This window comes from Oncorhynchus mykiss, chromosome 12, assembly GCF_057628025.1.
Source record: "Oncorhynchus mykiss isolate SJ-2025 chromosome 12, ASM5762802v1, whole genome shotgun sequence".
Lineage (NCBI taxonomy): Eukaryota > Metazoa > Chordata > Actinopteri > Salmoniformes > Salmonidae > Oncorhynchus > Oncorhynchus mykiss.
The window spans coordinates 55,660,955-55,688,859 of record NC_143033.1 but is presented as its reverse complement, the minus strand read 5'-3'; the positions used below and the strand labels follow the sequence as shown (position 1 = coordinate 55,688,859).

Below are 27,905 nucleotides of genomic sequence, written 5' to 3'. Positions count from 1 at the left end.
TGCAGCAAGGTTATCCTCACCATAAGGCGATCGTTTTCCTGTCTATTATGAGTACAGCTACTACAATTAGAAGGCATAATGTTTGGGCACGAAGGCACTTACAGGGTATTTCACAAATCCCAAATACATTTGAGAAGGGAGAGACTCTTCTTTAAAAAAACGATAGAATGGAAGGAGGGGGATTCTTCACTCCGTCGACCATGCGGGTCAGTCGGTGTGCACAAACCACTTGATCAATTTCATCACCAGTCAAAAGTTTGGACACCCCTACTCACTCAAGGGTTTTGCAGCCAGTCAACGGTGTGTTAAAAGGTGGATTTTGGGGTTTTCATTGCCACAGATATAAATGGTATGGTTCAAGTGTAATAGAAACTACATTATTGTGGTTGCGGCAGAAATGCTTTTGGGACTCCAGGAGTTTACATCGGAAGACTTGCAAAGGGTACGGCACCATAAGAATGCTAGCCCTCCCAGGCTCTCCAGATCTGTTTAACTTTTTTTTTAAACAGAAAAGTAGTTTGATTTAGCTTATTATTTACACACACACACACACACACACACACACAGGCTCCGTTTTCATCCTGTTTTCATCCCTCACAGTAGGTGGCGGCATGCACACTAAATTGTGCGAACGCCAATATACCATAGAATAAGGAAAAGAAGCGGCGGCAGCAGAAGACTCGATCCATGGTGGAAATCCCATCGTTTCAACCGTTAACTCGGGAGAAGCCGAGTTAAAATGGTTGATATTCGACCGGAGAAGCATCCTCAAACTCACTTTAACGTCGTCAACGTCGCTCTTGCAATGTAGGTTCTTTGTTTTTCCGTGGGGCAATGTTGATAACGCGAACTTGGCTACTCAGCTAGCTTGCTAGCTAACCTGGATTGTTTTGACTCTCGAGGGGCTAGCTAGCTAGCACCTAGCATTACCTATTTAGCTGGCTGGTTAGCGACACAATACATGCAGTTCTGCGATAAGGCGTAGTTAGCTAGCAATGTTTCTAGCCAGCTGTTGCTTGATTATTTTAAATCGTGAGCAGCTGTTGATCTCGTGCTTTATTTTTTAGCTAGCTAAACTATGCATGGTGCTCGTTTCCATTATTAAAAACATCAGGTAACGTTACATTGATATAGGCGGGTCATCAATGCAGTTTTTCGCACGTCCCGACTCTGCTCATCTGCGTTTGCTAACATACGTGATGCATAGCTAGTTAGCTAAACCACTGACTTTTAGCATATTGTCTCGTTTTACGACCCTCTAAATGTACGTAGTTGTAGTTTGGTACATTTTGGAATATGAGATTGAGAGTATGTGACAATTCATCACCCTTCTTGCAGGGCACAACTAATTACGGTTAGCTAGCCGCTGCAAACGTTGGTTTGGCGAGGTTATTAAAGTTCATGTCATGAACGCTCGGAGCCCAACAAACCGTTAATATAGTGTAACTAGCTCGATGTCGGGCTAGATTTGAATAGCTGTGCTAACTTAACCCTCAACATAACGCAATCCGGTGCCTGTATAACCATAGTTCACACAATTTCGGTTATGTAATCATAATGCGAATTGGTCTTGTTAGCTAACGTTACGTTTCCAGTCATCATGGGCATTGCAGATGAATGTGAATTACAAAGTGATGTAACTAGACAATTGTACGCTTGGTACAGTGGACCTGTATGTTTCATAATTGCATGTTCAAAGGGCCATCTGAAAATGCGGGCCAGGGGGATGGGATCTCAGAGCTCGTATGAATCAGTTCTATATGTAATTCAATGGATGGGATATCCACTCCGTCAGTGTCTGCCTGCAAATGGAGGACCGCACAGCCTCTCTCAGACCCATAGCAGGAAATTACTCTAAATCAAAAGTATCCTCGCTGTCAAGAGGGGAGAATACACATTTTTAACTTTGGGCTCGCAAAAGACTAAGACTGGCTCTTACTTCATAAACCACTGGGGCCTGCTTGAGTTCAGATTTCGTGTGTGTCCCACCCTCATCAAAGTTTTCCATCCCTCTTATAGAGTGTCCACCTACTCTGCCCAGAGTGGGTGAAAACACACATTGGTGATAACATTTCACCTTATGTTATAAAATACATTTTACCAAGACATGATTATTCGTGTTCTGAATCGTTCAGTGGGGTCTCTAACATTTCGTTAACATTCCTTCCAAGAAGTTGGATTTCATAACCAAATCCATCCGACAAGCTCCGACGTAGCAGTGCAGGTTTCTCCTAACAACTTTTGAGTATTTTACATTTTGTGGTCATCGTCTTCAAAGCAAAATTACCATGACGAGCTGTATTAAATGTAAAAGGTTTTGGGAAATAAAAAGCTTGGTATACGCCAGTGGAGGCTGCTGATGGGAGGACGGCTGGAACGTAGCGAATGGAATGGCATCAAATCCATAAAACCATGTGTTTGATGTTGAGACCATTCCACTTATTCCTTTTCATCCATTACCAAGTGCCCGTCTTCTCAAATTAAGGTGCTACTAACCTGTTTTATGTGCTCTGTTGACATTTCAGAGATATGCTTGTTTTTGTGAGAAATCTTTAAAAATTACATTTTTATTAATTATTGCGCAGAATCCAGCCTAGCTGGTGTGATTTATTTAATATTTTCCACTTTTTCTCTGGCCTCTTAATTTAGTCACCCTAATTCCGTCTATCCTACAAGGGTAAAATCACCAATCATTTTTGAACGGATTATGATAGAGACATGAGGTTTTCTTTATAGGATTATCTACACAATTAACATTTTACCCATTGGTCAAAAGCTGCATTTTTGATTGGCCGCTAGTTATTAGCATGTTTTTCATGTGGTAGGTTACATATAACCAACCTGTCTTACAGATCATGTGAAAGGGCAAAGGCAAGCATCATGACCATACACCACCTAACTAACTCATCAATATGACATGAATGCTTACAGTATTTCAGGTCGATGCATGTACAAGTTGGGATGCTTGGCTGTGTGGCAAATAGATACAATTCCACTCTTAAACTAGCAATGTGTTTTTTTTTTTTACTGTCAGCTAATTACTTTTACTACGTCTTCGATCGGAATACGTTTTTGCCCTAGAAATACCGATCCAGAGATCATTGTATTGCTATTTTGCATGTCTGTAACTCTTTTACCATGTAACTGTTACTGGATGTCTGTTTCCATTATCTCTATTTCCATTATGAAATATTGCATCAAATGATATAGGGATGTTAATGGGTATCCATTAATCGTTGCGCATGGATGCAATAAAGAGGTCAGTGGAGCGCAAACAGTAGGGAATAGATGGATGCGGTATTTTTATTTGATTTAACTAGGCAAGTCAGTTAAGAACAAATTCTTATTTACAAAGACTGATTGGCTCACATTCAACAAATGTGATCTAACAAAGTGAATATTTGTCAAATCCGTCATGATTGATCTATTGTAATAGGCCCACAATGTGGTTAATGAAGTTCGATTTCTAAATATATTTGGCTGTTTTCAATGCATAACATTTAGAAGTTGTCCATTTTCAGGTTTAGAAGAAGTGACTGCTAAATGCCGTTCGTATAAGCTGGTAGTAGAGTTAGCATACAGAAATCGGTGGTGTGGTAGTCAGTAATTTTTAACTGTAATGCAGTTGATTGATGACAATAACATCAACTTTTATTGTGGTTGACATCCATACAAGCATTATACTTAAAGCACGAGTGGGTGTGGTATATTGGCCATAAACTACAAACCCATGACGTGCCTTATAGCTATTATAAACCGGTTACGTTTATTAAAACAGTAAAAGCAAATGTTTCATCATACCTGTGGTATACAGTCTGGCTGAAAGCTGTGGTATATCAATCAGAATTCAGGGCTCGAACCACCCAGTTTATAATCCTATTTTTTACCTCAACATATACTGAACAAAAATATAAACGCAACAATTTCAACAATTTTACTGAGTTACAGTTCATATAAGGAAGTCAGTCAATTGAAATGAATTTGTTAGGCCCTAATCTATGGATTTCACATGACTGGGCAAGGGGTGCAGCCATGTGTGGGTCTGGGAGGGAATAGGTCCACCCACTGGAGAGCAAGGCCCAGCCAATCGGAATAAGTTTTTCCCCACAAAAGGGCTTTATTACAAACAGAAATACTCATCAGCACCCCCTCAGACGATGCCGCAGATGAAGAAGCCAGATGTGAAGGTCCTGGGATGGCGTGGTTACACGTGATCTGCGGTTGTGAGGCCGGTTGGCTGTACTGCCAAATTCTCTAAAATGATGGTGGTTTATGGTAGAGAGATTAACATAAAATTCTCTGGCAACAGCTCTGGTGGACATTCCTACAGTCAGCATGCCAATTGCACACTCCCTCAACTTGAGACATCTGTGGTGTTGTCAAAACTGCACATTTTAGTGGCCTTTTGTCCCCATCAGAAGGTGCACCTGGGTAATCATGCTGTTTAATCTGCTTCTTGATATGCCACACCTGTCATGTGTATGGATTATCTTGGCAAAGGAGAAATGCTCACTAACAGGGATATAAACAAAATTGTGCTCAAATTTGAGAGAAATAAGCTTTTTGTGTATAACGAACATTTCTGGGATCTTTTATTTCAGCTCATGAAACGCATGGGAGCAATACTTTACATGTTGCATTTTATATTTTTGTTCAGTATAGTTTGAAATACACAAACAATAGCCAAATTAGGCAAATTTTGTCGGGAGGGCAACGAGGACACTCGTGATCTTTCCCCCACAGAATATTTTTCCCATGTGTTTCCATGGTATTTCCATTGTTTTGGTTGAGTTCCATTGACCTCTTTGCCTAATCTATTGCGCAACAAATAACAATTCTAAATGCAACGTTGTGTTAACTGTTTTTATGGCCACAATTTTAAAAAGTTATCAGTCTTGCCATAGATTTTCCAGTAGATTTAAGTCAAAACTGTAACTTGGCCTCTCAGGAACATTCACTGTCTTCTTGGTAAGCAACTCCAGTGTAGATTTGTCCTTGTGTTTTAGGTTATTGTCCTGCTGAAAGGTAAATTAATTTCCCAGTGTCTGGTGGAAAGCAGACTGAACCAGGTTCTCCTCTAGGATTTTGCCAGTGGTTAGCTCTATTCTGTATCTTTTTTTTATCCTGAAAAAATCCACAGTCCTGAATGATTGCAAGGATACCCATAACATGGTACAGCCACCACTAGCTTGAAAATTATGGAGCGTGGTACTCTGTAATGTGTTCGGAGCTAATCCAATACAACATCACTTTTTTCAGTACAAAAAGTGAATTGCTTTGCCACATTTTTAGCATTTTTACTTTAATGCCTTGTTGCAAACATAATGCATGTTTGGAATATTTTTATTCTGTTTAAGTGTTCTTCTTTTCACTCTGTTATTAAGGTTAGTATTGTGGACTAACTACAATGCTGTTGCTGCGTCCTCAGTTTTCTCCTATCACAGCCATTAAACTCTGTAACTGTTTTAAAGTCACCAATGACCTCATGGGGAAATCCCTGAGCACTTTCCTTCCTCTCCGTCAACTGAGTTAGGAAGGAAGCCTGTATCTTTAGTGACGACTGGGTGTATTGATACACCATCCAAAGTGTAATGAATAACTTCACCATACACAAAGGGATATTCAATGTCTGCTTGGATTGTGAGGCATTGGAAAACCTCCCTGGTCTTTGTGGTTGAATCTGTGTTTGAAATTCACTGCTCAACTGAGGAACCTTACAGATATTTTTATGTGGAGATGTAGTCATTCAAAAATTATGTTAAACACTTATTGCACACAGTGAGTCCATGCAGATATTTGTTTTATTTAACCTTTATTTAACTAGTTAAGCCAGTTACAAACACATTCTTATTTACAATGACGGCCTACCCCGGACAATGCTGGGCCAATTATAAGCCGCTCTATGGGACTCCCAATCAAAGCCGGTTGTGATACAGCCTGAAATCGAACCAGGGTCTGTAGTGACACCTCTGTGCCTTAGACCGCTGTGCCACTTGGGAGCCCATGTGACCTGGCAAAGTTTTACTCCTGAACTTATTTTATGCTTGCCATAACAAAGGGGTTGAATACTTATTGACTCAAGACATTTCAGCTTTTCATTTTTGTATTAATTTGTAAAAACAAATCAAAGCATCATTCCACTGTGACATTATGCCGGGGTGGCAGGTAGCCTAGTGGTTAGAGCGTTGGACTAGCAACCGAAAGGTTGCATGATCAAATCCCTGAGCTGACAAGGTAAAAATCTGTCGTTCCACCCCTGAACAAGGCAGGCACTGTTCCTAGGCCGTCATTGAAAATAAGTATTTGTTCTTAACTGACTTGCCTAGTTAAATTGTGTGTTGGCCAGTGATTTCATTTAATCCATTTTAAATTCAGGCTGTAACACAACAAAATGTGGGAGAAGTCAAGTGTGAGAACTTTCTGAAGACACCGTATATTAGTAGGCTATATGTAAAGGCCACATTAAATTGAGAATAGTCTGATGGGTGAGAATATTATCAAGTGCTTGTCAAATTATAAATCAGAGATTGATGTGTGCAGCTTGCGCAAAGAAACAGCAGATCGCATGGATTTCATGCAACTTTTTTTCAAATCCTCATTTCTTGTTCATGCAGCCTTAGCCTAAATGTATTGATTTATAATAGATTCTAAGGTTTGTATCACAACCAAAGTTGCATAAATAACTCTAAATTAACCATATAGGAGGACCTGTTTCAAATGGTCACTTTGTTAAACACAGAATAGCCACATGTATGCACTCCCTTCTAAATCATTTGTGGGAAATATCAATTGTATTCTTACTAGAAATCTTGTCTGCTAAATGAACTAGTGTAGCCCACAGCTGTATGGCATAGCCAGATCAGGGCCTAACAAGGAAGACCCAGAATATGCTATTATGTTCTTCTGAAACAGGCTACATTTTCTTCATATAATGTTTGTGAGCATTTTACATATACTGTACTTTTCACTGCATTTGATACATTCAACAACATGATAAGAAATATTCCTTAAAATGTGAGACAAATAAATGGGTTGAGTGAGAGGACTAACTGGTGTCTCCAAGTGTGCACAGTTCCTACGTAATTTCAATGCACATTTGACTTCAAGACGAGTCTTCAACTATACAGTGCTTTTTTTTTTAGCTCTCCTTAGCTGTGCCGTTAAGGAACTAGAGTAATCACACTTTTAGTTGTTTTGTTTGGAACACAGCCCTGCATCCCCGCCATCAAACAATTACTGTTGTTTACACAATCAAAAAATGTGGCCATTTTAAATCGCTTTCTGAGTCACTTATGCATCATTTGAAAGCTTGTTCTATTGCCAACATGACTAGCTAAGTTATAAAATGCGATCTTACGGTGTTAGACTTTCACAAGTCTATTCAGAGAAACGGGATTGTAATTTGTGCATTCAGGTGTGTGTTCTGTTGTGAATTTTCATCACACTAGACAAACCGGGCTCATTTTGTTCAAAACAACCCAGGGTATGACGCCATGTCATCTTGTAAATGTACATCAAAAACGTTGACACTATATGACATGCGTTTTATGATATGAAAATGTGAAGTACACATTTGGACTCGGGTGTTTGGCTGCTTGTATGACATCAAAGCGATATTTATTATAATCCTCAACTTCTTATCCTTCAAAATACGTAGTCCTCTTAATTTACAGCATTTCCCTAACTCGGGACAACAAAAAGTGACGAAGTTGCCCCATTAGCAGGAACGATGGGGGCAACTTCTTGTCGCGTGCGGTGCTCATATTCAGCACGGCTATCCGTTTTAGCATATTACTGTACAGCCACCGCGTTCCAATTACACAACTGTAACCAGTATCACTTTCATTGATTGTTATGGATATTGACCTTTATATTAGGGCTGGGAATTGCCAGGGACCTCACGGTGCGCCGATACAATATGTATTCCGCTTCTCACTATTCTTTATGTATTGCAATTTGATATTACAATTATATTTTGCTCACTATGTCTGCTGCAGTGAGATGAGAGAGCATGAGAAAATTAGTTATGATCAGTCATGGAAATTTAAAAGCACTGAAAACATGTTGACTCACTATTTAAAAAGGAGAACAAGCTATAGGATGAAAAATACCAGCGTTTTGTCGCAGGTACAGCCCATTTGGCACTAGCTAACGCTATGTAGCAACAACAAAAAAAGTCAAAGTATCTATATAATATAGTCCAAAAATAATATCACTTAATGTATCGATTCCCCCTTCCCATCACTATTGTATATAATCTAGTGTATATTCTTGTATTTATTTTATTGTCATGTACTTTTTTATTTCTCGTGTATTTATTTTATGACTGATTTGATTTAACCTATGAAGATCTGAAAAAACAGCTAGTTGCATAAAAAAAATGTATATTTTGCCAGTTTTCTTTGTCTGCATGCTATCATTTTATAGCACCTCAGGCTCACTTTTTGCTCCCTCTCTCTTCTCCCTATCTTTCCGTCCCCCTGTCCAGTCATATTAGTGTGTATCTTGCCGCGTCGGAGCCATGTTGGTGAAAGACAAGCTGGAGGCGGTGCTGAACGTGGGGCTGCGTGTTCCCAGCATCATGCTGCTGGAGGTACTTTACCGCTGGGATGTCAGCTCCTTCTTCCAGAAGATCCAGAGAAGCAGTCTCAACAACAACCCCCTCTTTCAGTACAAGTACCTGGCTCTCTACCTGCACTATGTTGGTCAGTACCACCCCGCTCCAGTGCTGCCCTTTGAGTGGTCATTTATAGCATTTGTACTTTTCAACAGTATATTTTGACAAAAGCACCCATCCACTTCTGAAAAATGTGAAAATTCATTTTTATAAGCTGGCGTTTCTTTCTATATTAGCCCATATAACATTTAAAGTCGCCTCTTCATTGTTGACGTTGAGACTGGTGTTTTGCGGGTACTATTTAATGAAGCTGCCAGTTGAGGACTTGTTTCTCAAACTATACACACTAATGTACTTGTCCTCTTGCTCAGTTGTGCACCGGGGCCTCCCACTCCTCTTTCTGTTCTGGTTAGAGCCAGATTGCGCTGTTCTGTGAAGGGAGTAGTTCACAGCGCTGTACGTGATCTTCAGTTTCTTGAAGGCCAGTTTTATTGCTGTGCTAACATAATTGCAAAAGGGTTTTCTAATGATCAATTTGCCTTTTAAAATGATTAGCTAACAATTTGCCATTGGAACACAGGAGTGATGGTGGATTGTAATGGGCCTCTGTACGCCTATGTAGATATTCCATAAAAAAAAGGTTTCCACATACAATAGTCGTTGACAACATTAACAATGTCTACACTGTATTTCTGATCAATTTGATGTTATTTTAAAGGACAAAAACAAGGACAAGGGCTAACACGCCCACTCCTCTAAAGCTCTCTCCACTATCCTGCGCACAGACTGTGTGTGTGTGTGTGTGTGTGTGTGTGTGTGTGTGTGTGTGTGTGTGGGGAGAGATTTTGTTTTACCCTTCCATCTTTCCCCTAATCGGAGTAAACTAATTTGCAACATCCCTTAGTCTTCTGCTTCCAGTTTATCCGTACTATGTACATTTTACAATAGTTATCTGTTTGTTTGTTTTTAGTCCCATCCGTCAGCTCCACTCAACCACTCCCATCTCTGAACACCATCTATTTGCCATATATTTTTCAACTGTGCTGTGATGTTTCACAAAAGTTCGAAACTTTTGTACATATTTTAACTTAAAGAAACATTTTTGCTAAGAGTATTATTATATTATTAATCGATTTTTAAAATCACTCAGCCATGCTATTTGCAATAAATAGCCCATATAGTCCATCTTTAATAATGTTGTAATCGTCAGATTAGTTCTGTTTGCACTTTCCGTTTTGGAGTGGCCAAGAAAAGCTAGAAATGTTGTCAGCCAATAGGTTGTTTGGGCTGTAGTGCTGCAGTATCACTCGTGTGCCCTGACCAGGAAAAACACTGCAGTCGCAGTCTGTAAAACTGGGACCCAGTGGTTGGGTCTCATGCATATGAATGTAATTTATGGACTATTTAAGTGATAATCGAGGGGACTATGCGTTCTATGGAAAATAATATAACACGTTGTGGAAAGTGTGTAGCACGTCGTGACACTGAACTTTCACGATGTTGCATTGTTTTCCAGAGAACGCGTTGAGCCCCCGAGTTCATTATCCCTCTTATACCATAGCTATAATTTGAAATGTGTTCATTTTTGCCGGTAAAAATGTGTTTGGCATCCACTGAAATAGATAGCTACAGCTGGTAACCAGACAGACTTGCTAGCTTAGCTAACCAAACCATCAGTCCTCGCTTACTATGAAAATCAAATGAAACAATTTAAACATTTAATTTCAAGAGCAGCTCGAACATAGAACACGTGAGAATGAACTACAGCCATTGAATTTTACAGTGCTTTATAGGGAAATAATTAACGCGTTTGAACGCCCATTCAAGCCAATTAAAAACGAGTATTCAACAATGCCATTGTATAAATGCATATCGTTTAAGTTCAGCTAAGCATTTTTAAACCTACGACTGTCTTGAATGGCGTTGCATTTGAAATGCTTTTAGGTTTGTCGTAGATTTAGCTCAGACAGGATAAAAGCAGTGACACGAGGATAAAGTCTGACAGTTTGTAGTCAGCGTTGACTGTAAGGGTGAACATGCTTCTGCTACGTTTTGTATTTCTAATGGCACGTCAACATGGGCACAGACAGTACTTCTGATTCAGTATGTCTATGCTCTGCTTGAGAGTGGGCCTGGCCCACTAAGAGCTCAGTGAAGGCAGGGTGTTGGCTGAATGCTTGTTTCCTAATTAAAGCATGGCATGGCCTGACCTTAGACATCTGCTGCTGCAACTGTCTGCCTGCAGTCGGACACTTTTTTTTTAAAAACGTTGTCATGGTGAAGCTTTGGCTCAGACACATTTTCCTCTCCTTTGTAATTTACCTCTGCTTTTTTCCACCATCCCAGACCCAAGTATTTTAATGGGACTTTCCGTGATGCTCAAGGTGGTATAATTAACCTTGAAATGTGCACAGAAGAGGTAAAGGAAAGATTCACCCATTTTGAATGCATTCACCCATCGCTCCGAGATGCACAAATACGATATAACATTCAAAATGGGTGAATCTTTCCTTTAACCAATACCATGCACGAATTGTATACTGTTTTGCACGGGGGGCTGGCCCGTGCAGGGAGTAGGAGAACGAAGTCATCCCCTCCCCCCTCAAAGAAGACGTTCTCTTTCCAGGGGAAAGGAGTGGACGAGGCAAAGGCCATGATAACCAGCTCACAAGCCTCGACTATAATGCAGTCACTAGATATGCTAATTATCAATGGGAAGGAATTACATATTTTTTAAATATATATTTTTTTTACTGTAATTTTTTTAATAATTTTGTATGTATACTGTGTGTGTACAAACTTTCCTTGACCTCACCAGTGGTCTTTTTAGTGGCTTTGCATACTTGGCTGAAGTTTGTGGGTATGACAATGAGGCTGGTATTTGCTGATGAACACACTGGGCTGCAGAGAACAGTGGACTGGACTGAACCTCAGTGTGTGTGTGTGTGTGTGCTGCTGATGTCTCTCTTGGAAAGAGATAGAGGGAGAGCAGGATATTCTCAAATCTTTTAACTGTATTTCTAGGTTTCAGCAAATATTTCATATCTCATGAGGCCCTATCTCATTTTATTAGCATTTTTCATCATTTTGGCTCTGCTGTAGCCTATTGCTGTAGACTTGCTGTTGTCTTTCTCTAACTGTGTTGCTTATGGACGATTAGGGGCAGTGTATTTATACTGCCAGCACTGACGATTCTTTCACATCGGTCCACTCTTTGTCCTGTCTGCATGACTTTGCGTAGCAAATGGCTCTGGATCCATGGCTGTGGATTAACGGCTCTGTTTTATTGCTGTCTCTGCTGTTAAACAAGTCCTTCTCATCTGTGTTGTGTTGGCTTACCTAATGCAGGCCAAGGAACAGGATGTGCTCTTGTTAATACACATTGCTGCACCTGACCATGGCTGGAAGGCTTTTCTATGAGCACTATACAGATACTGTCAGGCCCATCCCTCCCCTATGGACTCATGAGTCAGTAAGCCTAGCTAGGCCAATATCACCAGGACGGCTATATTCGTTTTGTGAAATAGTTTGCCCCAGGCACAGGATACATTTTTTATTTTAATATACCTTTTTATAGTCAGCCTTCATTATTTTCACTATCTGCACACAGGGCTTAATGTTCCCTCAGCAGTGAGCATGTCTGGAGGAGTGGCTGGGGAGCACGTGACTTGAGTTTGTCAGGTGGGCATAGGAACCTGTGAGTTGGGTCTGTTGGGAAACTGGGCCTCTACTTTTTCTATTCAGGCCCTGTTAAGATTTTTGGCCTGTACCAACGCAGCACACGTAAGGTGACAAGGACTGAGTGGTCTAAGGCTGTGTTCCTGACTGGCCGTAGCCTCCCTCCCTCGGGGGCGTGGGTTCTGAGAGTGCAACTGCGAGCAGGAGCCTCTCCAACCAAAGCACCCACACATTGTTAAACACACAGACTCATATTCACCACTGCAGGAAGGTGCTAGGCTACTAACCAAACACCAGGCTCTGTAAAGTAAGAGCTTGAACTCTTAAGATTACAGTATGGACTTCTTCTTTCAGTCAAGGTTTTATCTGGTTCTGATTGTGTTCAAGGCATGTCGTCAGCAGAGCTTCCTCTCCCGTCCTACCGCCACACTTCTCTGTTTTCTGCTTTGTGATGTTTGTGACTGAGCATCCAGACCAGAACAGAGGCTCATAGATAAGCCTATTGACAGCAGTGACGTGACGGCCTGGCCGGCTTGCAGAATATAGCTCCATCTCCTCCTCTCAGGATTACGTAAGCAGCATCCGGTGGTGGCCACAGGCCGAGGAGGGAGAGAGGGAGGGTAAAACTGCCCACACAAAGCTCTAATCTCCCGTCCCCGTCACCCTGGCTGCCTGTCACAGTGAGGCTGGCTCACCCTGACTTGGCCACACACACACCACTGGCTCGGAACACTGACTCCAGTCAGGGCCCGTGGCACTTAGACTGAGAGGATCATAATCGTTTTGGTTTTCATGGGAGGTAGAATCATATCAGTATCTGTCTGTGTAGTTGTTGTCATGCCAGAATGATTCAGTCCACTGACCACACTTTCAAGCCTCAATGGCTAACTAGCCTCCTATCCCCCACTGTTGTTGTCATGCTCCCTGCCCTTTATTGATTGTTTGACCAGGTTAAGTTGCATGTTTGACACGCACACACACACACACACACACACACTGTCTGAGCGCAGGATGGTGGAGAGAGCTTTAGAGGAGTGGGCATTTTAGCTGTCTGCTAATGGAATCCCCAGGATGGAATGGCTGGGTGGATCTGTTGCACGCTGGGTCCAGGTCGGCCAATCGAGTCCCTGGCGTTTTGGTGCCTGTTGATTTGTCTGGAGGAGAATCTCAATGACATACTCCTTGTATCCTCTCCCATCGCTGCCGCCTCAAAAGGAGGGACCTCTGACTTTTTTCCCCCCATATAATGCATTTTGAGAAGTAGGTGAAGAGAGCGAGGACGCAAGGAGTATGCAATTGAGATTTCCCCTATGACTGTTTGTTTTCTGCTGACTCCACTAAACCAGGCAAGCCACGCTCAACCAAGATGGCGGAGGGCAGGCGGGGTTATTGGTTTCACTGTCCTCGTGATAATAGAACTCATCTGAGATGGATGGAATAACCGTTAAGGATTATTCAACAAGTGAATGCCAGTTAGACAGTAGTGGACGTCCGTGTTAATAAACTATTGCTTAATATGTGTGAGACCAACAGCAGCTGAAGCAGGCACATATATTTTTGTCCCTTTAAAAAAAGCTGTGTTTGTGCATTGTTCCACTTCATGGCTGTACTGTACAGACCCCTCCTTCCTTCTGTGATTCACTGTCCTGACTGTCTCTGCTCTGCTGTGTGTCAGGTTACATCCTCAGCCTGGTGCTCCTGACTCTGCCTCGTCAGCACCTGGTGAAGCTCTACCTGTACGTGCTCACTGCCCTGCTGCTCTTCGCCGGACACCAAGTCTCCAGGTGAGAGAGAGAGACACACTACAGGAACTATAGCTAAAATAATCCTTGACACGTCAACTTGTTAGCTAGGAGATACGTGTATTCAGAAAGATCATTTAAAAGCCGTTAAGTGTTGCGATTTGAAGTTCTGTTTTGTAGTTGTTCCATAAAACTAGAGGTCGACCGATTAATCGGAATGGCCGATTTTAATTTGGGCCGATTTCAAGTTTTCATAACTTTCGGAAATCTGTATTTTTGGGCGCCGATTATACCTTTATTTAACTAGGCAAGTCAGTTAAGAACACATTCTTATTTTCAATGACTGCCTAGGAACGGTGGGTTAATTGCCTCGTTCAGGGGCAGAACGACAGATTTTCACCATTTCAGCCCGAGGATTCAATCTTGCAACCTTATAGTTAACGTTCCAACGCAATAACGACCTGCCTCTCTCTCGTTGCACTCCACAAGGAGACTGCCTGTTAAGCGAATGCAGTAAGCCAAGGTAAGTTGCTAGCTAGCATTGTTTTTTATAAGATAAGTTTAATCAATCACAATCACTAGTTAACTACACATGGTTGATGATATTGCTAGATAATATCTAGCGTGTCCTGCGTTGCATATAATCTGACTGAGCATACAAGTATCTAAGTATCTGACTGAGCGGTGGTAGGCAGAAGCAGGCGCGTAAACATTCATTCAAACAGCACTTTCGTGTGTTTCGCCAGCAGCTCTTCGTTATGCGTCAAGCATTGCACTGTTTATGACTTTAAGCCTATCAACTCCCGAGATGAGGCTGGTGTAACCGAAGTGAAATGGCTAGCTAGTTAGCGCGCGCTAATAGCGTTTCAAACGTCACTCACTCTGAGCTTTCTAGTAGTTGTTCCCCTTGCTCTGCATGGGTAACGCTGCTTCGAGTGTGGCTGTTGTCGTTGTGTTCCTGGTTCGAGCCCAGGGAGGAGCGAGGAGAGGGACGGAAGCTATACTGTTACACTGGCAATACTAAAGTGCATATAAGAACATCTAATAGTCAAAGGTTAATGAAATACAAATGGTATAGAGGGAAATAGTCCTATAATTCCTATAATAACTACAACCTAAACCTTCTTACCTGGGAATATTGAAGACTCATGTTAAAAGGAACTACCAGCTTTCATATGTTCTCATGTTCTGAGCAAGGAACTTAAACGTTAGCTTTCTTACATGGCACATATTGGACTTTTACTTTCTTCTCCAACACTTTGTTTTTGCATTATTTAAACCAAATTGAACATGTTTCATTATTTACTTGAGGCTAAATTGATTTTATTGATGTATTATATTAAGTTAAAATAAGTGTTCATTCAGTATTGTTGTAATTGTCATGATTACAAATACATTTTTTTTAAATCGTCCGATTAATTGGTATAGTTTTTTTTGGTCCTCCAATAATCGGTATCGGCGTTGAAAAATCATAATCGGTCGACTTCTACATAAAACAGTTACCGGTATTACAGTAGTGACTTTCTGACCATATTATGATTCTGGCTCCGGACTATTGGTGGCTTCTACTGGCCTTGATTGTGCTTTAACTCTTGTTGAATTCTCTGAGGCGTGGTTCTGTGTTTTAACCAGTGAGGACAGAAGACAGCAGGTGGGACTGCAAGAGCTGAGCTCTGACTGTGTTGTCTTCGTGTTTCAGGGATTATGTCCGCAGTGAGCTGGACTCCGGGTACGAGGGACCGCTCTACCTGGAGGCGCTGTCCCTGAACCGTTTCTCCACCGCCCTCATAGGTAACTAACTAAACACAGTCCCACCTTCACCACCACCCTCACAGGCAGATACAGTGCCTTCAGAAAGTATTCACACCCGTTCACTTTTTCCAGATTTTGTTGTGTTACAGAATGGATTTAAGATGGATTAAATTGAGATTGTTTGTTTTTTGTCACTGGCCTAGACACACTATATCCCATAATGTCAAAGTGGAATTATGTTTTTAGAAATGTTTACAAATGCATATGAAAAGCTGAAATGTCTTGAGTATGAGTATTCAACTCCTTTATGGCAAGGAGTTCAGAAGCCAAGTTCAGAAGTAGTTCAGAAGTAAATATTTCCTTAACAAGTCACATAGTAAGTTGCATAGACTCACTCGTGTGCAATAAGTGTTTAACATGATTTTTGAATGACTACCTCATCTCTACCCCACACATACAATTATCTGCAAGGTCCCTTACAACAAAGATACAGGCGTCCTTCCTAACTCAGTTGCCATAGAAGGAGGAAACCGCTCAGGGAATTCTAAACAACAAATTGACAGTGAAAAGGAAGGAAGGCTGTATAGAATAGAAATATTCCAAAACATGCATCCTGTTAGCAGCAAGGCATTAAAGTAATACTGCAAAAAAATGTGGCAAAGCAATTCACTTTTTGTCCTGAATACAAAGTATTATGTTTGTGGTAAATCCAATACAACACATTACTGAGTACCACTCTCCATATTTTCAAGCATAGTGGTGGCTGCATTATGTTATGGGTATGCTTGTAATCGTTAAGGACTGGGGAGTTTTTCAGGATAAAAAATAAACGGAATAGAGTGAAGCCCCATCAAAATCCTAGAGGAGAATCTGGTTCTTCTTTCAACCAGACACTGGGAGATTAATTCAGATTTCAGCAGGACAACAACTTAAAACACAATGCCAAATCTAAACTTAAGTTGCTTAGCCAGAAGGCAGTGAATGTACCTGAGGGGTTGAGTTACAGTTTTGACTTAAATCTACTTGAAAATATATGACAAGACCTGAAAATGGATGTCTAGCAATGATCAAACACCAATTTGACAGCGCTTGAAGAATTGTGAAAAATAATGGGCAAATGTTGCACAATCCAGGTGTGGAAAGCTCTTATACAATTACCCAGAAAGAATCAGCTGTAATCGCTGCCACAGGTGCTTCTACTTAGTATTAAATCAAGGGTGTGAATACTTCTGTAAATGAGATTTCTGTATTTCATATTCAATAAATTAGCTACAATTACTAAAAACATGTTTTTCACTTTGTCATTATGGGGTATTGTGTGTAGATAGGTGAGAAAATAATACATTTTATCCATTTTGAATTCAAGCTGTAAGACAACAACATGTGGAATACTTCAATGGGTATGAGTACTTTATGAAGGCACTGTAATTAAACAGTCCCACCTTCACTACCAACCTCATAGTTAACTCACTAAACAGTCCCACTGGGCCACAGTCTCACAGGTCCCATACCAGCCTCTTACGCCCCCACACTTCTCTTACCCCACTTTCTGAGAATCTATGAGTCACTTTGTAGTCGCCCTAAAGTCTGCTTTTACTCGATAACATGGTGATTGTACACTTCATCACTCACAGTATTTTAAATATATTTTCTTCCACATCCTATTTTCTTCTACATCCTTTTATCAATCCAACGCCTATCTTTGTCTCCGAGTCTGCTCTGTTTTTCTTCTCCCTGTCTGGCCATTGTTCAATTCTAACGGTCTTCTGAGTGCTCAAGCTAGTTTTATTCGCCCTAGAACCTTTTCAGACAAAGGAAAAGGCCGTGTTCCTTTGCTTCATCCTGTCAGGCTGAAGGTAGGCGGCTGAGGAGCGAGGGGAGGAGAGTTCAGGAGGTTGGCAGTGGGTGCTGTATAATCTGACGATCTGAGGTGCCGTTTGCCGCAGAGCTCCTCGCTCTCTCTCGCTGCCAAAGGTGCTTCTACAGAGTGAGAGACCACAGTCTCCCGTACAATGGGAGCGCACACAACTCAGACAGGCCTCTGTCTTTCCCCGCGCTCTTGCTTGCTCTTTCTTGCTCACTCATTGACGTATTTCTTGTTGTGCTGCTTGTCGTAAGAGTGTCAGGTGTTCTGTAGTGCGACTAGTGTCTGTCAGGTTTTATGTTACCGAGGTGTGGGTTCTGCCTCTTCTGAAAATACAGCCGGCCCACAATAGTGTTAGCTTGAGAGCTCAGTGAAAACCTGAAAGCCCAAAAGGGGAAGAAGCGAGAAGTGAGTGTCATCATGAATAGGAAGCCTTCCTGTGAAATGACTGGCAGTTACGCAATGATCTGTTTCTGATGCTGAGAAGATTCATCCTTCTCTGTTACTAAACACTGCTACTTTGACCATTTGAAAACAGGAGCACCCTTAGACGTCTTCCAGTGATTTTTTAAAAATGTACTTTTACTGTTGAAAAGTAATATCCCAAGTATAAATACAGTAAAGTACAGTACAATGCTTGTGCTTCTAGTTCCGACAGTGCAGCAATATCTAACAAGTAATCTAACAGTTCCCCAACACCTACCAAATGCACACAAGTCTAAAGGGGTGAATGAGAATATGTACATGTAAGTATATGGCTGAGCGATGGCCGAGCGGCATAGGGAAGGTGCAATAGATGGTATAAAATACAGTATATACATATGATATGAGTAATGTAAGATATGTAAACGTTATTAAAGTGGCATTATATCGAGTGTATTGTATAAAGTGACTAGTGATCCATTTATTTGTAAGTGGCCAGTGATTGGGTCTCAATGCAGGCAGCAGCCTCTCGGAGTTGGTGATTGCTGTTCAGTAGTCTGATGACCTTGAGATAGAAGCTGTTTTTCAGTCTCTTGGTCCCAGCTTTGATGCACCTGTACTGTCCTCGCCTTCTGGATGGTAGCGTTGTGAACAGGCAGTGGCTCAGGTGGTTAATGTCCTTGATGATCTTTTTGGCCTTCCTGTGACATCGGGTGCTGTAGATGTCATGGAGGGCAGGTAGTTTTACCCCCGGTGATGCGTTGTGCAGACCGCACCACCCTCTGGAGAGCCTTGCGGTTGAGGGTGGTGCAGTTGCCGTACCAGGCTGTGATACAGCCTGACAGGATGCTCTCAATTGTGCATCTGTAAAAGTTTGTCAGGGTTTTGGGTGACAAGACCAATTTTCTTCAGCCTCCATAGGTTGAAGAAGCACTGTTATGCCTTCACCACACTATCTGTGTGAGTGGATCATTTCAGTTTGTCTGTGATGTGTACGCCAAGGAACTTAAAACTTTCCACCTTCTCCACTGCTGGTCCTCCAATGTGGATTGGGGGGTGCTCCCTCTGCTGTTTCCTGAAGTCCACGATCATCTCCTTTGTTTTGTTGACGTTGAGTGAGAGGTTGTTTTCCTGACACCACACTCCGAGTGCCCTCACCTCTTTGTAGGCTGTCTAGTCGTTGTTGATAATCAAGCCCACTACTGTTGTGTCGTCTGCAAGCTTGATGATTGAGTTGGAGGTGTGCGTGGGTGAACAGGGAGTACAGGAGGGGGCTGAGCACACACCCCATGTGGGGCCCCAGTATTGAGGGTCAGCAAAGTGGAGATGATGTTTCCTACCTTCACCACCTGGGTGTGGGATGTGTGTTTTGTTAAGTAAATCAGGTGTTAAATGGGGTGAAAATTAGACTGGTGTGCCACTTTAAGTAACACTTTCCCTAACATTTTACATAGGGAGGGACTGATCGATGATTCCCTTTGGCACGGTGTGCTGACTTGGCTTGGGACAGTTGTTGAACTTTGGCCTTTTTAGGTTCAATCACATAAGTACTTGTTACTTTTCTCTGATAGCCAAGTGTTTGGGTAAGGCTACTCTCGATGCACATTCAGCCATGAGTCCTGACTGCTGTACTGCACAGTTGCTTTCTAGGGACACTCGAATCTTCACGCATATTCTGCAGGCGGGTCGCAATGAGGGTTCATGTTTTCCCAGTAACACAGGAGAGCAGTAGGCAGGGACCTCTTGGCCTAGTCCCTAGAGTGTTCGGGAACATGCTGCCTCTGTGCCGTCGTCACCAGCCTCAGGGACGTCACACTCCAGCTCCTGGAGCCAGACTGGATCTGACGTTATGACTTCACTGTGTCTCATTCCGTCTCTCATTTCTCTAGTGCGTGATGACGAGTCTCTTAGCTTTCTAGTGCCGTCACATGCTTTAGCACTGTGTCATCAGAGTTAACTTGGGGCACGTAGCGGTCAAGATGCACGTGCTCCGGGCCTCAATGAACTCTTTGAGGTGCCTTTTATTTTTTTTTGCCCTTATTTGTCCTCGAGGGCGTCGCACATTTTGACTCCGCAAGTCAGATCTTGGAACACTCGCCCTTTTAAGATTCAGCTGTTCCATGTTACTACACAGTTCCGATACGGTGTGTGTTCCTATAGACTGGGCGTTCACCTGCAGTGTGTTAACACCGTCCCTCCTGTCCCCCCCCCGCCTCTCTCTCCAGCTCAGCTGGTGGTGTGCACCCTGTGCTCCTGCGTCATGCAGACCAAGAGGATCTGGTTGTTCTCTGCTCACCTGCTCCCCCTGGTGGCGCGCCTCTGCCTGGTCCCCCTGGAGACCATCGTGTTCATCAACCGCTTCGCCATGATCTTCACGGGCCTCGAGGTCATCTACTTCCTGGCCTCCAACCTGCTGGTGCCCTACAACCTGGCCAAGACAGCCTACAGGGAGCTGGTGCAGGTAAAATAGTCTGCGTGGCACTGAATTATTTCCACGCCAGCTAAGTGTCTGCTGGCTCTAGACTGGAGGAGATTCAATGACTACTCGATCACCCGATGGTCACTTTTCTTTCACACACAAGACTGTAAATCTATCAGTTTGCTGCTGTCTCTGTGTTTTTATTTCTCATAGCTAACAATGTCTGTGGCATCCTCTGTTCCATGTCCTCCTGTGCCCAGGTGGTGGAGGTGTATGGGCTGCTGGCTCTGGGGATGTCCCTGTGGAACCAGCTGGTTCTGCCCGTCCTCTTCATGTGCTTCTGGCTGGTGCTGTTTGCCCTGCAGATCTACACCTACTTCAGTAGCCGCGACAAGCCCACCTCCAGAGAGAGGTTGCTCTTCCTCTTCCTCACCAGGTGGGACAGGGCACTGCTTCCTAGAACACTAGAAACCCTTTTCCCTTCTCTCGTGGAATCCGAGAAGTTGGAAACCCAAGTCGACCTGTTTTTGACGGAACTTTTGCACGACATTATTTCATCTGAAGTTCTACAATTTCAGTCCTTTATTATGTCTGTCTGTCGTAATCGAAGAGAATGTGACGTGCCATCTATTACAAATGCATACATGATCTCTGATTTGGTTTAGTGAGTTTTCTTACGGTCCCCTTCTGTCCCTTCAGTATTGCAGAGTGCTGCAGCACCCCCTACTCCCTGCTGGGCCTGGTCTTCACCGTGTCCTTTGTGGCGCTGGGCGTCCTCACCCTCTGCAAGTTCTACCTGCAGGGCTACCGGGCCTTCATGAATGACAACACCATGCATCGGTCAGTCAGCCGCATTCTCATTCAGCCCATTTTATGTTGTGTGTTTATGCCTGTTACGTGTGTTATTTGACCCATAGCTTGAACAATGAGGAATCTTCTTTTTTTTGACTGACTGACTGACTGACTGACTGAAAGAACCACATTATTTATGAATCTCTCTTTCTCTCTCTCTCTCTTTTCTCCCCTGCTCTGTCTCTCACCATCTCAGGGGAATGACGGAGGGCATCACGCTACTGATCCTGGCTGTGCAGACGGGTCTGATTGAGCTGCAGGTCATCCACCGAGCCTTCCTCCTCAGTATCATCCTCTTCATCGTGGTGGCCTCCATCCTGCAGTCCATGCTGGAGATAGCTGACCCTATCGTACTGGCTCTGGGGGCCTCACGGGACAAGTAAGATACTCGAGGCTGGAGTTGGAAATGTCTCCCTACTTTGACCAGGGCCTAGGGTTGTGCGGTATCCAGATTCATAAGGTCCTTTAGTTTCTCTACCATACCGGGGTATACGGTATTACCAAATATGCATTTTATTTATATATATATATATATATATATATATATATATATATATATATATATGTATATTTGACAAAAAATAAGAACAAAACAATTTAGGCAACGGGGATCTTGATCCAGGAGGGGATTGAATGTCTCTGCTGTAACCAAGAAGCTTGATCTTGACATCTAGCCACTCAACTAGCAAGTTAGCAAACCAAATGCATAGCTGAAGCCCTGCGCTGGATATAAATAGATTTCTTCTAACTTATAAGCGGTGGCGCAGCATGCAACCCCCGCGAGGCTTTGAAAATCACACGGTATTGAAAATGATATACGGTATATCGCCCAAGCCTACCAGGGCTTGTCATCCACAGCGAGAATGAAAAGATCACTAGCATAATATAAAAAGGCCTCACTTTCACATGGAAGTCCGTCCAAAATGCCACAACTATATGATTCAGTGCAACACAACTTTATTACGCCACTCAGAGGCGTTGTCCTAGTAAAAGCTCTGTCGGTTGTCGCTCTGTTCAGGAGCCTGTGGAAGCACTTCCGGGCCGTGAGCCTGTGCCTCTTCCTGCTGGTCTTCCCAGCCTACATGGCCTACATGATCTGCCAGTTCTTCCACATGGACTTCTGGCTCCTCATCATCATCTCCTCCAGCATCCTCACCTCACTGCAGGTACACACACACACACACACCTCAAGCTCTGTCGCCATGGACACACCCATACACACACACACACACATACACGCTGTAGTCTGTCCAATTCAAGAGTTCCTTTTAGCCGCTGGTGCACTGGATCCTTTGCCCGTTTGTTTGCAGTAATGACATAAGAACACGTCAACAATGTTTCATATGTAAGGTACGATGGCTTTTCCGTTAGTGCTGAGATATATTGCACAGGTCCGTGATGGGGATGTGACGGGCACGGTAAGGACTGTAAGCTCCCGTATCTGTGCCTGCTATTCCCTGGCCACCTGTGAGTATATATTCCCTGTGAAATATAGAAAAACTCTGTGGGGTTTCAGCAACCTAACATCTCAGATTGTTCTGAAATGGTTTCTGTAGTAGAAACCGACAAGATCAGCATTCCAGCAACTTTGTTTTGTTAAAATGGGGTTCTGGTGCGTTGACCTTTTAGAAGATTCCGGTGCGTTGACTATCTGTAATAGAAACTACTTTAGTTCTATATATTACCTGTGATTCTAACCCTTGACCCCCAACTGCTTGCCCCAACGTGAGAGTGGCCTTTATTGTCGAAACAAGTGAAACGAAGCACCCACACTCAATGTCCTTCTCCCCTAGGTGCTGGGCACCCTGCTAATCTACATCCTGTTCATGGTGGAGGAGGTCCGTAAGGAGCCCGTACAGAACATGGATGACGTAATTTACTACGTGAACGGGACCTACCGGCTGCTGGAGTTCCTGGTGGCGCTCGTGGTGGTGGCCTACGGCGTGTCTGAGACGGTGTTCGGGGAGTGGACGGTGATGGGCTCCACCATCATCTTCATCCACTCCTACTACAACGTGTGGCTGCGCGCCCAGCTGGGCTGGCAGAGCTTCCTGATGCGCCGAGACGCCGTCAACAAGATCAAGAGCCTGCCCACCGCTTCTGACCTGCAGCTGGAGCAGTACAATGACATCTGTGCTATCTGCTATCAGGTGACAGAGTGTGTGTGTGTATCCGGTGTGTGTGTGCATGCTGTTTGGTAGGTCACCAATATTGTCCTGATAAATGTGTTTTATAGCCCTCTTCTGGTATGAAGGGGTTCAATGCGACCTAAGGGGATGTGAAATTCTGGTAACTTCCTCAAAATTCCCAGGTTTTCCAGAAATCCTGGTGGAGGTATTCCAGATGTTTTTCTTATTCCCTGCTGATTCTGGCAATCCTCCAACTGGAATTTTAAGAAAGTTACCTAAACATAAAAATTTAAAAAAAATAAAAAAAAAGATAGGTTAGTTTTAATGAGGATGTGTACTGTGATATATTTCCACAAAGCATCACCAGGCATTGTAGTGGACTCTTCTGTGGTTGTCCATAGCCCTTCAGTAGTTAACCAGTATTCTGTCTCCCTTTCCAGGACATGAAGTCTGCCGTCATCACCCCCTGCAGTCATTTCTTCCACGCTGGCTGCCTCAAGAAGTGGCTCTACGTACAGGAGACCTGCCCCCTCTGCCACAAACAGCTGAAGAGCCAATCACAGCCCGCCAATGCCACCGCTGCCCCCGCCCAGGACATTCTTCCAGCCAATCCCAACCCAGCAGAGGCTGGACAAGGAGAGCCAGTGGCCGAAGAGAACAAAACAGTGACTCAGAACGGTGTTCCGGTTGAAGAGAGCCAAGCCAGATCCTCTTCCTCCCATGCTAACCCTGACCCAGAGCCTGAGGGCCAGGCAGAGGAGGCAGGTCCGTCACAGGGCTCAGGAGAGTCATGTCTCAGGCATCGCCAGCCCCAGCAGTCTGCCACCTGCCCTGAAGCAGCATCATCCACAGCATGTGCAGCTGACCTGCAGTTAGAACTACAACGGTCTGCCAGCCCCTGCTGCCTCTGAGCCTCGCTCATGCACGCCTCCTCACACACAGCTAAAGACTATTCATCCTCAAGTGGCTAATACGTACGACTTCGCCATGACAGGTTAACTGTTGGACTTTCCCTATTGCCACTATCCAACACCTTCCCCTTAACAAACTCTTATCTATTTGTTGCCTGTTACTTAAAGTATGGTCTTAAATGTCATTCATTAACATTTCATGGTTAATTCATTTCATTCAAGTACATTTCATGGTTATTAATCCTATAGGATTTCATGTATGAAATCTGACGCAGACTTGAGTGATGCCATACTGAACCTCCATATAATTTCACTGAGAAATCTGCATCGATTTCTCTCACTTAGCATAAAAATAAGTCAGTAGCCGTGCATGAGCCTTGGCTTGTGTTAGGCTCCTGCTCCTATGAGCCGTTCCGGCTATCTCCTGTTTCTGAAGCGTGAGGCAGGTTGATGTACAAGTACACCCCCTGGACAGGACGCTAGTCTATCGCAGGGCTTTACCCTCAATCGATCTCTTAAACTCTTGAGTGCCAAGCAGAGACTAATTGGTGTTCCCATTTTTTAATCATTATCGTATGACTCGGCCGGGGATCAAACTCACAACCTTCCACTCTCAGGGTGGGCAATAACAACACGGCCACTGAGTTTAGATGAACAACAAAATGCAGCTATTTGACAGTTGACAGTCATTATACTGTACATCCTATCTAGTGTAAGACAAACAGTCAAAATATAACATTTGCGATTCCATTAACTCTCGTTCAACATATTTCACACACCTTTTCCCCTCTTTAGGTCACTTAATGTTAGCTCACTATTTTGCCACTCCCAAGTGTTTTCCCTCCTTCCGACCCTGGTTGGGCCTCGCCGACCCTCTCCTGGCCTTGTGGCCCACCCTCCCTCACCTTGATGATCTGTTGCCCAACAACCTTACCGAGTAAGGGCACAGGGTGGGAAAGGCGCTGTGCAGGTCGGAGACACAAACACACACCGGATGTGTGGTTGACATTCATATACTGAAGAGAACAGACATAGCACTTGACGTAGAAGCTTTATACGCACGCTTAGGCTTGCACGCTGTCACCGTCTGGTAGCTGTAGGAACTTTTATTTTCATGATATGTAGCCCACCTGTTATGACATTTGCACTAATGTCATTTATAGCGACGTCCCAAAGTTTTTTTTTGTTGTCAGGTACTAAATATGTTTGGTTTGTACGAGGAAAGACCTATAAATGTGTGTGTGTGTATATAACCGTTCATATATTATATGAAAAGGACTTTTGATATGCCTGCCATAAAGTGTTAAAGCTGCACCGCCCAAATATGAAGTGATCTGAGGCTTGTGTGAACACTTCAGTGTCCTCTATAGGTGTAAGTGTGAAGGGTTGAAGGTCACAGATTGAGAGAGGTTGTCAGCACTGAATTTACCTTCAACAGTATTTTGTTGGGCATTTGTTACAGCTTTGAGAATGAATACATGCTATGTATGATCAAACTTGCAAATGCTCCATTTAAATTAAGTTGTAGCGAGTTGGTGGCTTTAGCACATTTTCTTGAAGGTAAATTGTGAGAAGCGGCTAAGAGTGTGAATAGTATTTTACATACATCATGATATTGGCATTTGAAGAGTACTTATTTTAGCATTTGAAATGCTTTCCTGTTTGGGATTTTGTTTCTTTGTGTTGAAGACCTACAATTGAATTCTGTTTCGATTTTTGTTTTGTTTTGTTTTTATACAAAAAGAACGACATGCTCTGTGAATGCTGAATTCCAGTCAAGTTTCTGTATTGTTTGGTGAGAAATTTGCCTGGTGTCGCCTTTATTGTACAAAATTGAATGTCAAATAAATTCCACCATCCAATTTTAACCTGCAGTCTGAACTAGCTCTTAATGTTGTTCATTTGATTATTCAACATGGGGATGAATAAGCCACAACCTTAAGCATCACCAGGCAAGCACTATCGTGGCTGGAACCTAATCTTCCATAGCTAGACCTCAATGATTGCGGAAGTAAGCAGTCTGCCTCGAGACTAGCTGGAACCAATAATTTATATATACACTAGATGACTGATAGGGGGTGCTATGTTGAAGCCGCTGCGCCTCCATCATATATATATATATATATATAAAAACTCAGCAAAAAAAGAAACATCTCTTTTTCAGGACCCTGTCTTTCAAAGATGATTCGTAATAATCCAAATAACTTCACAGATCTTCATTGTAAAGGGTTAAACACTGTTTCCCATGCTTGTTCAATGAACCATAAACAATGAATGAACATGCACCTGTGGAACGGTCGTTAAGACACTTAACAGCTTACAGACGGTAGGCAATCAAGGTATCAGTTATGAAAATTTAGGACACTAAAGAGGCCTTTCTGCTGACTGAAAAGCACCAAAAGAAAGATGCTCAGGGTCCCTGCTCATCTGTGTGAACGTGCCTTAGGCATACTGTAAAGGAAGCATGAGAACTGCAGATGTGGCCAGGGCAATAAATTGCAATGTCCGTACTGCGAGGCGCCTAAGACGGCGCTACAGGGAGACAGGATGTACAGCTGATCGTTCTCGCAGTGGCAGACCACGTGTAACATCACCTGCACAGGATCGGTACATCGGAGCATCACATCTGCGGGACAGGTACAGGATGGCAACAACTGCCCGAGTTACACCAGGAACACAATCCCTCCATCAGTGCTCAGACTGTCCGCAATAGGCTGAGAGAGGCTGGACTAAGGGCTTGTCGGCCTGTTGTAAGGCAGGTCCTCACCAGACATCACTGGCAACAATGTCGGCTATGGGCACAAACCCACCGTCGCTGGACCCGACCAGTACTTGCAAAAAGTGCTCTTCACTGACCAGTCGCAATTTTGTCTCACCACGGGTGATGGTCGGATTCACATATATTGTCGAAGGATTGAGCGTTATACCGAATGCAAATTAATTACTTACTTTTCTGGATTTTTGTTTTAGATTCCGTCTCTCAAAGTTGAAGTGTACCTATGATAAAAAGTACAGACCTCTACATGCTTTGTAAGTTGGAAAACCTGCAAAATCGGGAGTGTATCAAATACTTGTTCTCCCCACTGTATATATATATATATATATATATATATATATACATACACACTTCCGTTCAAAAGTTTGGGGTCACTTAGACATTTTGGGCCTATTAAAATAACATCAAATTGATCAGTAATACAGTGTAGACATTGTTAATGTTGTTAATGACTATCGTAGCTGGATGGAATATTTATGGAATTTCTACATAGGCGTACAGAGGCCCATTATCAGCAACCATCACTCCTGTGTTCCAATGGCACGTTGTGTTAGCTAATCCAAGTTTATCATTTTAAATGGCAAATTGATCATTAGAAAACACTTTTGCAATTATGTTAGCACAGCTGAACACTGTTGTTCTGATTAAAGAAGCAATAAAACTGGCCTTCTTTAGACTAGTTGAGTATCTGGAGCATCAGCATTTGTGGGTTCGATTACAGGTTCAAAATGGCCAGAAACAA

General features: G+C 43.0%; 1 protein-coding gene across 1 annotated transcript; it reads left to right on the top strand.

Moving 5' to 3' along the window:
* The first annotated feature begins 426 nt into the window (after nt 1–426).
* LOC110537789 (RING finger protein 145) lies at nt 427–26,255 on the top strand. The gene is made up of 11 exons (XM_021624176.3): nt 427–807; nt 8,489–8,705; nt 13,971–14,079; nt 15,737–15,828; nt 20,302–20,537; nt 20,756–20,931; nt 21,195–21,335; nt 21,544–21,726; nt 22,366–22,513; nt 23,141–23,497; nt 23,917–26,255. The coding sequence occupies exons 2-11, from the start codon at nt 8,522–8,524 to the stop codon at nt 24,385–24,387; spliced, it is 2,097 nt and encodes a 698-aa protein (XP_021479851.2). The 5' UTR covers nt 427–807; nt 8,489–8,521; the 3' UTR covers nt 24,388–26,255.
* Nucleotides 26,256–27,905: the final 1,650 nt, after the last annotated feature.

Excerpts from the sequence above, each read along its gene's own strand:
- LOC110537789 (XM_021624176.3), top strand. The coding sequence starts at position 8,522 with ATGTTGGTGAAAGACAAGCTGGAGGCGGTGCTGAACGTGGGGCTGCGT. Across the intron at positions 15,829-20,301 it reads TTTCTCCACCGCCCTCATAG|CTCAGCTGGTGGTGTGCACC; the intron begins GTAACTAACTAA and ends CTCTCTCTCCAG. Across the intron at positions 22,514-23,140 it reads GCATCCTCACCTCACTGCAG|GTGCTGGGCACCCTGCTAAT; the intron begins GTACACACACAC and ends CTTCTCCCCTAG.